At 44.1% G+C, this 14856-nt stretch overlaps 1 protein-coding gene across 1 annotated transcript in view; it reads left to right on the forward strand.

The window, feature by feature from the left end:
* Positions 1-14856, forward strand: part of LIMS2 (LIM zinc finger domain containing 2) — a 360835-nt gene that overhangs the window by 320837 nt on the left and 25142 nt on the right. The window contains exon 9 of the mRNA XM_069213748.1: positions 13890-13965. Coding sequence (XP_069069849.1) covers positions 13890-13965 — 76 coding nt within the window. The remainder of the gene's footprint in view (positions 1-13889; positions 13966-14856) is intronic.

Here is a 14856-nt window from a genome sequence, read left to right on the forward strand (position 1 = left end):
AAGATACAAACTGCCCCTCCTCTCAAATTTAAGAGAAAGTTGGCTTTTCAACCACAAACAGAGACTGAGACTGATCAGCCAAAAGCTAAAGTGGCTAGAGAGAAATCACCAACTCGCCATTTTTCTCCAGAAATTTTGCCACCACATTCGCCATAAAGGACAGGGTCACCAATTGGCACGCCCATTGCACAGTCACCCACACATACTGTGCAAACACAGGATGATGTAGATCCCTGGGACCTCTACGATCCCCCTGTCTCGGACAATAGCCCTGAGTGCTACCCCTCAAAACCATCTCCACCAGAGGATAGCACCTCGTACACCCAAGTCTTGGCCAGGGCTGGCACATTCCATAATGTCAGTATGCATTCGGAACCATTGGAGGATGACTTCCTCTTCAATACCCTGGCTTCCACGCATGTTTCATACCAGAGCCTGCCTATGCTACCAGGCATGCTTAAGCATGCACAGCAAGTGTTTCAAGAGCCGGTAAAGGGAAGAGCCATCACACCGCGAGTGGAAAAAAAGTACAAACCACCCCCGTCGGACCCAGTGTTCATTGCGCAGCAGCTCCCACCGGACTCTGTAGTGGTTGGTACCGCAAGGAAATGGCCAAACTCGCAGTCATCAGGAGATGCACCACCTCCTGATAAAGAGAGTCGCAAATTTGATGCAGCGGGAAAGAGAGTGGCGTCGCAAGCTGCCAACCAATGGCGTATCGCAAATTTGCAGGCCTTCCTCGCCCGTTACGACCAAGCTCACTGGGATGAAATGAGTGACATCATTTAGCATCTACCTAAAGAGTATCAAAAACGGGCTCAACAAGTAGTAGAGGAAGGGCAAGCCATCTCCAACAATCAGATCCGTTCGGCACTGGATTCCGCTGACACTGCCGCAAGAACTGTAAACACAGCAGTCACAATCAGGAGACATGCTTGGTTACGAAACTCAGGATTCAAACCGGAAATACAGCAGGCAGTATTAAACATGCTATTTAATCAGCAGCAACTGTTTGGGCAGGAAGTGGACATAGCCATCGAAAAGATGAAGAAAGACACTGACACAGCCAAAGCCATAGGCGTGCTCTACTCTTCCCAGTATAGAGGGACATTTTGGAAACCACAACTTAGGGGAGGTTTTAGACAGCAACCTTCAGAGGCATCCACCTCTCAAGCAAAACCCACCTACCAGTCCCAATATCAGAGAGGGGGGTTTCGCAGATCCTTCAGGGGACAAGTCCCAAGATTACGGGTAAAGTTTTAGTCCACCAAGCAGGCCCCCAGCAACAAACAGTGACTTCAATGTCACACTTCCCCAACACACATCACCAGTAGGGGGACGATTAACACTTTACCACAAACATTGGTCAGAAATAACCACGGACACATGGGTTCTATCAATTATCCAACATGGTTACTGCATAGAGTTCACACATTTCCCTCTAGATGTTCCCCCAAGAGCGCATAAACTGTCGGCACAACATCTAGACCTGTTACAAATAGAGGTACAAGCACTATTCACAAAACAAGCCATAGAACTAGTACCTCACCACCAAAAAGGAACAGGGGTTTATTCCCTATATTTCCTTATTCCCAAAAAGACAAAACACTAAGACCAATTTTAGATCTCAGGACATTAAACCTCTTCATCAAATCAGAACATTTCCACATGGTCACACTACAAGATGTAGTTCCCATACTAAAACATGAAGAATACATGGCAACACTGGATCTAAAAGATGCGTATTTCCATGTACCCATCCATCCATCTCACAGAAATTCCTCAGATTTGTCATACAAGGCAAACATTACCAATTCAAGGTACTGCCCTTCGGGATAACAACAGCACCCAGAGTATTTACAAAATGCCTCGCTGTAGTAGCAGCTCATATAAGGAGACATCACATGCACGTATTCCCATATCTCGACGATTGGCTAATAAAAGCCAACACTCAACACCGGTGTCAAAATCACACGCAGTATGTAATAGATACCCTACACAAACTAGGCTTCTCTATAAATGACCAAAAATCTCACTTGCAACCATCCTAACTACAACAATACTTGGGAGCAACACTCAACACACACAGAGCAATTGCCACTCCAAGCCCACAGAGAGTTCAATCATTTCAAACTATGGTGTCAAACATACAACCAAATCACCAGTACACAGTCAGATTTGTCATGAAACTCCTAGGCATGATGGCGTCATGCATCGCTATTGTCTCAAACGCACGGCTGCACATGCGGGCCCTACAGCAGTGCCTAGCAAAACAATGGATGAAGGGACAGGGTCAACTTCAGGATCTAGTGTTGATAGACCGCCAAACACACTTTTCGCCTCAGTGGTGGAACCCTGTACATTTAAACAAAGGGCGACCATTTCAAGACCCTGTGCCTCACGCCATTCTCACAACAGATGCTTCAATGATTGGGTGGGGAGCACACCTCAACAATCACAATATACAAGGACAATGGGACAATCAACAAAGACAACTACACATAAATCACTTAGAACTGCTAGCGGTCTCCCGAGCACTAAAAGCCTCTCAACCCTTTCTAGTCCACAAACACATTCTTCTCAAGACAGACAATGTGACAACAATGTACTATCTAAACAAACAGGGGGGGACACACTCGTCACAACTATGCCTCCTGGCACAAACAATTTGGCATTGGACAATTCACAACAACATTCGCCTCATAGCGCAATATATACCAGGCATTCACAATCAGCTAGCCGACAATCTCAGTCGCGCTCACCAGCAAACTCACAAGTGGGAAATAAGCCCCCAGATACTACAAAAATACTTTCACCACTGGGGGACACCAGACATAGATATGTTCGCAACAAAACAAAACGCAAAATGCCAAAACTTTGCATCTAGATACGCACACCCTCAGTCCAAGGGCAATGCTCTATGAATCAATTGGTCAGGGATGTTTGCTTACGCTTTTCCTCCTCTCCCACTCATTCCTTTTCTAGTCAACAAACTGAGTCAAAACAACCTCAAACTAATACTTATAGCACCAACGTGGGCTCGCCAACCGTGGTACACCACACTGCTGGACCTCTCAGTAGTACCTCACATCAAACTCCCAACCAGACCAGATCTGTTAACACAACACAAACAACAGATCAGACACCCCAATCCAGCATCGCTCAACCTAGCAATCTGGCTCCTGAAGTCTTAGAAACCTTTCAAATGAGTGTATGAAAGTAATTAAACAGGCAAGGAAACCAATAACAAGGCTTTGTTATGCTAATAAATGGAAAAAGTTTGTTTTCTACGGCCAAGCAAACCAAATCACACCGTTAGATGCCTCCATAGAAAACATTGTGAGTTATTTACTACACCTACAAAAAGCAAATGTCGCTTTTTCATCAATCAAAATTCATCTCACTGCAATCTCTGCTTACCTGCAGATTAAACATACAAAGTCACTTTTTAGAATACCAGTTATTAAAGCCTTTTTGGAAGGTTTAAATAGGATCATAGCTCCAAGAACCCCACCAGTGCCCTCGTGGAATCTTAATATTGTACTTACACGACTCATGGGCCCACCTTTTGAACCCATGCATTCTTGCCAAATCCAATTCTTAACCTGGAAGGTAGCATTTCTAATAGCCATTGCTTCACTACGGAGAGTTAGTGAAATACAGGCGTTCACTATCGAAGAACCATTTATACAAGTACACAAACATAAAGTGGTTCTCAGCACTAATCCAAAATTTCTACCAAAATTCATTTCACTGTTTCATTTAAACCAAACTGTGGAACTCCCAGTCTTCTTCCCACAGCCGGACTCAGTAGCAGAAAGAGCACTGCATACATTAGATATAAAAAGAGCACTAATGTACTATATAGACAGAACAAAACCATTTCGTGAAACTAAGCAATTGTTTGTTGCTTTCCAAAAACCCCATGCTGGTAACCCCATATCCAAACAGGGCATAGCCAGATGGATAGTCAAATGCATACAAACCTGTTACCTCAAAGCTAAAAAAGAGTTACTTATTACACCAAAGGCACACTCCACTATAAAGAAAGGTGCAACAATGGCCTTTCTAGGTAACATACTTAAGACAGAGATTTGTAAGGCAGCCACTTGGTCTACACCTCATACGTTTACCAAACACTACTGTGTAGATGTGTTAGCAACACAACAAGCCACAGTAGGACAGGCTGTACTAAGAACATTATTTCAAACAACTTCAACTCCTACAGGCTGACCACCGCTTTGGGGAGGATTACTGCTTTGTAATCTATGCACAGCATATGTATCTGCAGCTACACATGCCATTGAACGGAAAATTTCACTTACCAAGTGTACATCTGTTCGTGGCAATGTTCCGCTGCAGATTCACATGCACCCTCCCACCTACCCGGGAGCCTGTAGCCATTTAAGTCACAATTGTAGATTGTATATATGTAAATAAACATTCCTTTCGCACAAACTATGCACATACTTATCTATTCTATTGCATGGACATCTATAGTATTCTCATTCTACCACTCCTACCTCACCCTGTGTGGGAAAACAATCTAAGATGGAGTCGATGCCCATGCACAATGGAGCCGAAATGGAGGAGTCACTCCGTCCCGTGACTCGAAAAGACTTCTTCGAAGAAAAACAACTTGTAACACTCCGAGCCCAATACTAGATGGCAGGAACAGTGCACAGCATGTGAATCTGCAGCGGAACATGCCACAAACAAATGTACATTAGGTAAGTGACATTTTATATATATATATATTTGTTTTTTAAGGTACATTCATAGAAAAACAAAGGTCAATTGGTTAGTGTAATCCACTTTTCATTGTGTCCAAGGCACAAGCACCACTGAGGGTTTGGCTAGCTGTAGAGGATCTGCACTCAGCAATTTAAAAGATCACTTATCTAAATTAAATTATTTCAGGTGTTTCAGGTGAGTAGACATATTTTTCCTACTTATTCACTGAGCCTCTGAGTAGCCCTATTTTTCCTACTTATTCCCTGAGCCTCTTTACCTTCGAGTGATATCTGTTGGAAGTTAAATGATGTACCCTCCACTTTCAAATTTGCACAGCATTTGCTGTGTGGGGTTTTGTTCTCTGCACATTTGTATGTGTTTATTGTTTTGTGTGATTTTGTACTATGCATCTTCTTTCCTGGGAACGTTTTCTGCTATGCCGTTACTGTGAACAAAAGAGTTTGTGAATCCTCACACAGTAGCTATATTGTCTTTCCTTTTAGGCCTTGTATACATTTAGCTGTAATAGAGACCTCAGGTTACCAATACAGTACAGCACACATACAGACATACAGAAATGAGATTTTAGTCAGCCCCCTTTCAGCCATTTGTTGTTGACTTTGTAAGTTCACATACGCGGGGGCGTTGGCTGTCTTTAAAGCTAAAGCTCTTCATGGAAGGTTACATGGGGGTTTCAATAGCTCTGTTTGGCTTCTCCTCTAAAATGCCCATATATTCCAACATCAAAGTCTCTGTGCCTCTCAGTCTTGCAGTTACCGTTATCACTGCCCTACCACTGACAAACTTGCATATTTTCTGACAGAGACTTCTAACTGTAGATCCCTCACCTTTTGAAGATTCCCCATACGTCAGACTGGATCAGGATTTTTTTTTAGCAGTACCTTTACATGCTGGTAGGATCGCACCGCATTGCTCCTAACTGACGCTGTCCTGACAGGAAATGGCATGCAGGGCCAATGTAAGTGCCACTCTAGTACACAGTTTCTTTTCACACCACCAGACTAGAGCTACTTCTAGTCTCTTTTAAACCATTTTTTGTTTCATTTAGCAAGGGAAATATCACCTCCCAAGGATAGGATTCAAATCAATTGCACTCAGAGGTCTGTGATGGATCCTCACCAGGTTTTCCTGGTGTATTTGGGGTCGAGCCACAACTCTAAAGCCTGCACTGACTGCATGTCTAAGAACTTAAAGGCCATACAGCGCTGCAAAATAAAGTTCCACATCAGCAAAGATTGGATGTCACACTTGAGTCAGTCGATATTGGAGCCCATCCCATCCGTCTGCCACGCTGAGATAGATCCAGGAGTTCTACAAGGCCATGCTCCAACTCTTTAGATCCCTTTTAACTCGCTCTGGTGCACCTTCGGTTCCCATGGAGCCACGAGGCCCTCCTTCTAGGTTGCTGTTGGCAGGGTCACCCTCAGCGCCTGTTGGACCCTGCAGACCCATCACTGGGCTGCTTCCAGCACCCATACCGGCTGCCTCCAGTTCCACAACCTACTCTGATTCCCGGAATGTTGACACTGATGCCAGTCCCGTTGGTGCCAGAGGAGAAGGTGTCGATTTTGGTCTCTGAGTTGGAACCACTATGACCTTGACCGAGACTGTGCTTGGTTGCTGTTAACCCTCACCCTGCACCACTTGACATCCCACCTCCACAAGGAAGATCCTTCACATTACATTCCTTGTTTAGCACAGATTCTGACAACGCTAATGGTGCAGGTGATGAAATGGCCCACCCTACCATAAAGACAACTGGTTTGATGACGTAATTGGCTTCAGTGCCCTCAACACCTCTCCTGACTCTGGCCTCTTCACATGCCCAAGTCCAGCCACTGAAGAGAATGCTTCTTTTGCTGTGGTTATGCAGAGAGCTACCAATGTTCTATACCCCCTCTCCCCACCTTTGAGGTCACAACCAATGTCTTGAATAAAGTTCTTCAGCCTGGGCAAACCATTCAATCAATCAATCAATCAACAAATTTATAAAGCGTGCTACTCACCCGTGAGGGTCTCAAGGCGCCTGGGTGGGGGGGTGGCAGGAGGGTCACTGTTCAAACAACCATGTTTTGAGGTTTTTTCTGAAGAGCAGGAGGTCTTTGGTTTTGCGGAGGTTGGTGGGGAGGGAGTTCCAGGTTTTGGGGGCGAGGTAGGAGAAGGACCTGCCTCCTGTGGTGGTGCGTTGGATGCAGGGGACTGTGGCTAGGGCGGTGTTGGCTGATCGGAGGTGGCGGGTAGGAGTGTGAAAGTTCACTCTTTCATTGAGGTATGTTGGGCCGGTGTTGTGGAGGGATTTGTGTGCATGGATGAGGATCTTGAATGAGATTCTCTTGTTTATGGGGAGCCAGTGAAGGGTTTTGAGGTGTGGTGAGATTCATTCGTGGCGGGGGAGGCCAAGGACGAGGCGCGCGGCTGTGTTCTGGATTCTCTGGAGTTGGCGTGTCAGTTTGAGTGTGGTGCCGGCGAAGAGGCAGTTACTGTAGTCTAGTCTGCTGCTGATGAGTGCATGGGTGACTGTCTTCCTGGTCTCTGGGGGAATCCATTTGAAGGATTTTTTTAGAGTGCGGAGTGTGAGGAAGCAGGAGGAGGTAAGTGCATTGATTTGCTGTGTCATGGAGAAGGCGGGGTCCAGGATGATGCAAAGGTTGCATGCGTGGTTTGCGGGGTGGGTGCGGGTCGTAGGGCGCTGGGCCACCTGGAGTCGTCCCATATGGTTTTGTTTGGGCCGAAGATGATGATCGCAGTTTTTTGGTTTTCCGAACCATTACTGAACCTCTTTTACCCTTTTAACCCTTTTAGCCCTCAGAGATACCATCTTAGTGTCCCAGGTGAAACCTTGCTTTGCCCCCCCAAAAAAACATAAAAAAGCAAATTGCATTGCGCCACCAACCTGCCTCTTATGACTCTGAATTTTTTTCTTGGCACCCCTCTCCCAAGAATTTAGTGTTGTAGGCACAGACAAGCTGGATTAATCCAAACACTTTTTTTTACTACTCCCTCTGATAAGAAGTTCAAAGTGATAGAAACCTTTGAGAAGAGGTTATTTTCTTCCACCAGTTTGGCCTTCAGATCTGTCAGTTTCATTTGACTGCTGGACCGCTATTCCCACGCTCTTTGAGATTCAATGGCTCAGGTTCTCCCAGCTGTCCTGGAAGACCTCCAACTTGTCCTCACCCAAGCTATTCAGGACGGTTGTGACACAACCAGATTCACAGTTTGCTGTGGCCTAGACACTGCTTATTCCATTGGGCGAGCCATTAGCGCCAGTGTTGTCGTTCGTTGATATTACCTGGCAGCGGTTGATGTTTTTTTCAGGCAAGGTCTGGTCATCCCTTGTTGACATGCCCTTTAACTGGACTCCCCTCTTGAAGACAAGGCAGATTCCACACCTGAGTGGTTGAAAGGGAGCATGCCACAGCATGCTCCCTGGGCTTATTTGCACTGCTTGACCAGCTGCAGTAGGCTGACAGCCACTACACTTTCACCAAAGTGTTGTGAGCTCCACTGTGGCCTTACCTGCCTCTTTAACATGACCTTAGTGGAGCATAACCATCCAATTGGAGGCAGGATTCAAGAAGTCTTGCTGGACTGGCAGGCTATAATATTTGACAGGTGGGTCCTGGAGATCATCCAAAAGTGGCATAACCTACCCTTCCTGGCCATTCTGCTGCATATTCCGCCATCCCCAAATTGGCTGGCTGAGGACCATCTGTCCATTTTATGGCAGAAAGTGCAGGCCCTTTTGGCCAAGGGGGCTACAGAGAGGGTGCCTGCATTGGAAGTGGGTTGTGGTTGCTACTCCTGGTACTTCCTCATGCACAAGAAGGATGGAGGCCTTCGTCATATTTAATCCTGCACCCTCTAAACGTCTTCCTCCGGAAGGATAAATCCTTAGTGCTCACTCTGGCCCAAGTCTAATATGACCTGGAGACTGAAGATTGGATTGTGGCTTTGGACTTGCAGGATACCTATTTCCATATACCTGTCCTGCAGGCCCACCGGTGCTACCGTGGTAGGACAGTAGCATTTTCAGTTCACTGTGCCCCCCTTTGGTCTCACCAGTGCACCTCAGGTGTTCACAAAAGTGGTGGTGACTGCAGCATGTTTGGAGGCCAGGCCTGGCTCCATATCGGTCTTGTGGAGCTGGGACCATCCAGTTTGTGTTGAGAGCCTTCCTTCCGTTGATCAAGGAGAGGCTGGTACAGTTGCTTATGGACAACACCACTGCCATGTGGTAATGCAAAATGCAGGGTAGAGAAGGAGCCTCAGCCTTGTGTCAGGAAACGCTACACCTCTAGAAATGGCTGGAACATCAAGTGATTTTCCTGGTGGTGAACCACCAGGCAAGATCCTATAATACCAGTGTGGATGAGGTCAGACGGTGACACCTACTGATCTTGAGTAGCAGTTACATTCGGAGTTGGCACAAGGTCTCTGCTACGAATTGGGAAACGCGTGGCTTAATCTATTCACTACTACCAAGAACACGCAATTTCAACATTTCTGCACCTTGGTGTTTCCAAGGTGACTCTCATTGTGAGATGCGTTCCAACTAGGGTGGAACTCTGGTCTTCATATACCTTCCTGCTGATACCTCTTCTGCCTCGAGTTCAGTAGAAGATCAGGACAAACCACTTGCAAAAATTCTAGTGGCTCCAGATTGGGCACACAAAGTATGGTATCTAGAGCGTCTAGTCTTGAGCATCTGTCTTGTGATCAGGTTGACCCTTTTGGTGGACATGCTGTCGCAGCAGTAGAGCTGGTTCCTGCACCCAGGCTTTTGCAGCCTCCACCTTAGTGCATGGAGATTGAGCTGTGACAGCTGAACACCATTAACCTTTCTCCGGAGCTAGTTGATGTCATTTTGACAACCAGACACACTCTACGCCTTCATCTCAAGCCCACTCACACAAAGACTCCAAACCATGCAGAACACTGCCACCAGATTCATCGTAGAATACCCAGAAGCACGCACATCACTCATTACCTCAGAGAACTGCACTGGCTACCTATCCTGAAACGCTGCATATTCAAGCTTCTCATTCATGCCTACAAAGCCCTCCACAACGCAGTACTAGTCTACTTCAACAAACAATTCTAACTCTACCAATCCTCCAGACCAGCTACATTCCACCTCTCTCCCTCGCAGGAATCCCTTGCACTCGCAGAAGCAAAACAGGAGGATGCACATTCTCCTTCATCACTGTCAAAAGCTGAAACAAACTCCCTCTACACATCAGGACCACCACTCTACTCCTCTTCTGCAAGAGGCTGACGACCTGGATGTTCAACTAGGAGCACAGCTGGACCTACTCTTCTGTTCCGGTGCCTGGATACCCTCACTGGTGATAGACAGTGCCCCTTATCACCATAACATCAGTATGGCAAGTGAATAAGCTGCAGGCTCTTTGGGTCAATCTGCTGTACACCACCTTCTTTCCAGACAAACTGAGTCTGCGGATGCGAGCATTCTTCTTGCTGAAAGTTGTGATGCAGCTCCACTTCGACCAGACCATCATCCTGCCTGCTTTCTATGATCCGTCTCCCCCCTGTAAGAAGGAGAAGCTACTGTATCCCTTGGACCCCAAAAGAGCACTGAGCTTTTTAATTGATCCCCATGCAGTAAATTGGGCTCTACCCCATTAATAAGTTTCCAAGCCTAGGAGAATGCACACTGGTCAAAGCCAGTTTGCTTTTAGGGCTCTGCGCCTGGGATGCCCTGGCAGCCTTGAGAGTAAGTAACATCAGCAGGTGGGAGTGGTGTGTATATGGGCCCCGCACATCATTTCTGAAGCGGAATGGCGTCAGTGCGGAGCCACCCGGCACCACATATTGGTGCGCTGAGGTACTGTTTAAAAGGTTCCATATACAGTCTTGTGCCTGGGGAATATTCAAAAGATAAGTATCCACCAGAAAGAGCATTATCAAAGGTAACTTGTTCATCTTTTCCAGGGCCTAACTATCATATTTCCCCTTTGGTCGCTGGACGGTTCCTTTTTCTAAGTCTTTGCTGCATCTTTTCTCATTTCTGGACCCCTTATTTATGTGTCTTCTGCATGTTGATTTTTGGTCACGCGTGGATTGCATTTTCATGTGTTGCAGCACTACTTCCTCTTCTCAAGCTGAAGAATTTTATCTGCTTGGTTCAGTGACGAGTTGCTTTGCAAGTTAGTGCACTGTTTCTTATTTCTGTGTTACCTCAAGATGTTAGAATGTTGGCTTTTCTTTGTTTTGTGGCACAAAGCCATTAAGTCTTTGGCTTTCATTTAGGTTACTGCACGAAATAGGGCACAAGTCCACCTTGCAAGATACATGTTTGCCATGTATCATCTCAGTATTTGTGCCAGGTCTGCAAAATAGGAATAGCATTCTCATCCCTTGGATTTCCCGTTTCATACTTCCGTGGCCAAATTCTTTTAAAAAACATCCTAAATCTACACCGGTGAATTTACTTCTACATTTGGTGAAAATTCACAATTCGACAAAAATACATCGGGGGAACTCGGAGAGTTGCAGACTTCCAGTAGTGCTCCTGGAAAACCTTCGTGAATTTCCATTTTACGTCACTGCAGAGGAATATCTGTGGTATGTAAAGAACCAGTTTGCTTGAATAAATGTCTTCCGTAAGTGGAGTTTCCCAGGCTATTTTTTCCTTCGTCTAAGAAAATATTTTTTTCTCGTGGAGAGATAGTTTTTCCTACACGGCTACCGTTTTTAAGGGGTTTTACTTTCCATTCCCACCCTCGTAATGGACTTAGCGCTGCTTTTGACAGGAGTAGATCTCCGACCATTTCATGGTGGGAATAGGCTGAGGAAAATGTGTGGCTATTACTGAATTTTTAGGTCATTCTCACCTTAGAAAATACACTTGCGTTTTACTCTCACAAAAACTAGACGAGTAAATCTTTTTACGAGTGTAAACTCATGTGAATGGCAAAATCGTCTTTACAGGCGTTTCAAAGGCTGTTTGCCTATGCAAGTTCGACTCACGTGACAAATTTTTTAACAGACTACTTGCAGTCCCAAATACCACTTCCACATACATGGTACATAAGGAATTGGGTAGTCCCTACGTGGAGGATTCAATATATATAAATGCGTTGTCGGCTTGGCATGGTATTTGGTCAAAAGAAGGGACGCATCTTACCCGAAAGATTATTAAAGATTGCCTTACATTAGAACACCGGGACAGAATCCCATGGTTCATGCACTTAAAAGATCTATTGAGAGGTATAAATCTAACACCTAACTTAGACAACCCAGGCATAGTTCTCCAATTTAGCAAGAAAGAACTGAAAAAGCATTTAATGGCTTGGAGGGCTAGCGAAAGAGGAAACAGAGAATGCATGAAATCAACGGTAGCTCTTTACATGATCGAAAACAATGAGATTATACCAAATTATTTACTGACAGTTGTGAACACTCAGCATAGATTTTATTTGACCCGATTACGTTTTAGAATGTTGCATTTTTTGGTAGCCTTCCCAAAAATGAGAATTTGGAGTAAAAGCCTACCGAAGTGCCCCTGTGTGGGACGATTTGCACAATCTACAACACACTTTATTTTATCTTGTAAATTTTATTATGATATTAGGAAACAATTCTTAAAACCACTTTTTATTATTAATAAGTTATTTTACTGCAGAGAAGCTTTTAACTATTTATTTAAACTGGATACGAATGAGAAATGCGAAGCAGTGATAAAATTTATTTTACATACAATTGAGCAGAGGAAAAAGTTGTCCTATTTAGAAAAACTCCGATATGAGAATGAGTAATCGCATAATTTGTCACAACAAAGATTTTTACCCTCTTTATTAGTAATGTATTTGGATAATTTTTTACTGTATATCTTTTTTATTTTAAAGAGACTGTTCTTTTTTCTTTTCTTTTTCTCTTTTATGGAGTAAAATCCGAATAAAGATTGTTTTGAATTGAAATTGAATTGAATTGACTCACGTGACAGTAATTTTAAGAATGTCACTCACAGATGCATCAGCTAAAGTCTGGTGGTAAATGCAAATATAAACGTGGTGAGCACGATTTAAGCTTGATTTTACATTTCTGCTAGTACTGTAACAAACTCCGATACCATTTGCGCCTATTTTAGCTTAATCTACACGGCTTATTTTTTAACCCCGTAAAGTGCTTATGCAACCTTTGTTGAGCTGTTGACGCTGCATTTTCTTAAAGAGTTTGGCATGTGATTTTGCCTTGTTGCTGGCACTTTCGGCCAGACATATCAAGCATTTTCTGCTTGCAAACTGCAGTTTTCGACCAGAAAAATACATTTTGGTATGTAATAATGCCAATTGTGATTTGGTTAACATGTTACCGATTCGCAGTTTGGAATTGTGAATACATACCAATTTGGTATTTGGAAGGGGTGAGTTTAGGGCGTCCCTTCCAAATTCAGAAGCAGAATGAGATGTATGAATGTTTCACAGTTAAATTACGGTCGCCAAAGATTTGCACATTACCACAAACTCAAAGTTGGTGGCAATCAATTTGCAAATGGGAAGGGGTCCTCTTTCGACCCCTTTTCTGTTGAGAATGTTTAAAAAAACATTTTTAAAAGCAGATAGAGGTTCCAAGGACCACTGCCAACTCCTGAAAAATAAAAATGAAACTTTTCATTTCTTTTTAAAAGCATCCGGTTTGTTAAAAAATTGCTTTATTAAAAAACAGTCGCAGACCTGGTGGTCTACAGACTCAAGCAGGACACCGTTCCTGTGATGGCTGAGATTCCTAATGGATCGCAAATTGCCACCTACGTCATTATGCATAAGGTATGTCTATTTGCGACTTACTATGAATCGCTAATGAAACTCAGAAGAGTTTCATACATTAGCGATACGGATTTCCTAAGTGCAATTCGGAGAGAATCGCAATTAGGAAATCGGAATTCCTAATGTTAGTACTTCTCGCCCTTTATCTTTTAAGTTGCTTGCAGGGTGTTTTTTGTCGACTCCTTGACTCATTGCCAGATTAAATTACTCTTTCCTGTTATCCTCTCTTTAGATATGAGTGAATCACTTTCCACACTGGCTAATAAATGTCTTCTAGTTTATTTCAATGCTGCTTAGCCCTGTCGAGTTGTATGGTTTTGAAAGACTTGTTTTTTTTTATAGTGGTCTCTGCTCTGAATAAAGCCTGGTGTGTCAACTGCTTCTCCTGCTCTGGCTGTAATGCAAAGCTGACTTTAAAGTAAGTGTTCTCAGCACATGTCCGTCCTACACAGAAATGTGTGTTCATTGCTTTCATAGATGCGTGCCGCTGGATATATTTTGTCCCTCTCCCCATATCTGCATGCACATTGATTCGCTGTATGGGTAGCTTTGAAGAAAACGGCCGCTTAATGCCAGGAATGACACTGGTGCCTTGATGGCAACGATCCAGACGATTGGATATTTAATGTTCAGTATTCTGCTGTCCCTAGTGTAGATTGTGCATTAGATATGCATTATGTTAACTCTGTTAACTACACCTTTACTGTTGAACATTGTGATGAACCCACTGTTTCTCGTACTCAGTGTGACTTCTAGCTCAGAAGCTCTAGTTTTGGAAGTCAAATGTTCAGTTTCCATTCTGCATTAACCTAATGATAAAGACAACTCTGAAATAAGCGTAGTCTGTGAGAAATGTACACTCTTCTACATAGTTGCAGAATGCCAGAGGAGAACTCTTAATTACCTTTTCCAGAGCTTTGTGGAAGGTGTGTCACTTTGCTAAGCAAGTCCACGCTAGGCTTGAGTTCCACTTGGGCTGAATATACCTGCAGATGGACCAGCAAACTACTTCAGTAATACGTAGATGAGAGATTGAGTGTCGTTCATATCTTGGTCCATGTACTTTTCAACTGGTTTCTTGAATTACCCACCTTGAGCAGTGTGTTTAGCATAATACGTAGAAACCCCAGTTGTCAGGAGACTGCAGTGTCATGGCTCTTCTGCCCTTGCCCATATGCCCCATTCACATTAGTTCATTCTCCTCTGCTTTCTTTCTTAATGTCCAGCTCATTGCTCAGCATCTTGTCCAATGGATAAATTCATTATATTTGTCTCAGCCATACTTATAGCAGGTATAACAAATGAGTTT

The sequence above is a fragment of the Pleurodeles waltl genome, chromosome 11 (assembly GCF_031143425.1).
Source record: "Pleurodeles waltl isolate 20211129_DDA chromosome 11, aPleWal1.hap1.20221129, whole genome shotgun sequence".
Classification (NCBI taxonomy): Eukaryota; Metazoa; Chordata; class Amphibia; order Caudata; family Salamandridae; genus Pleurodeles; species Pleurodeles waltl.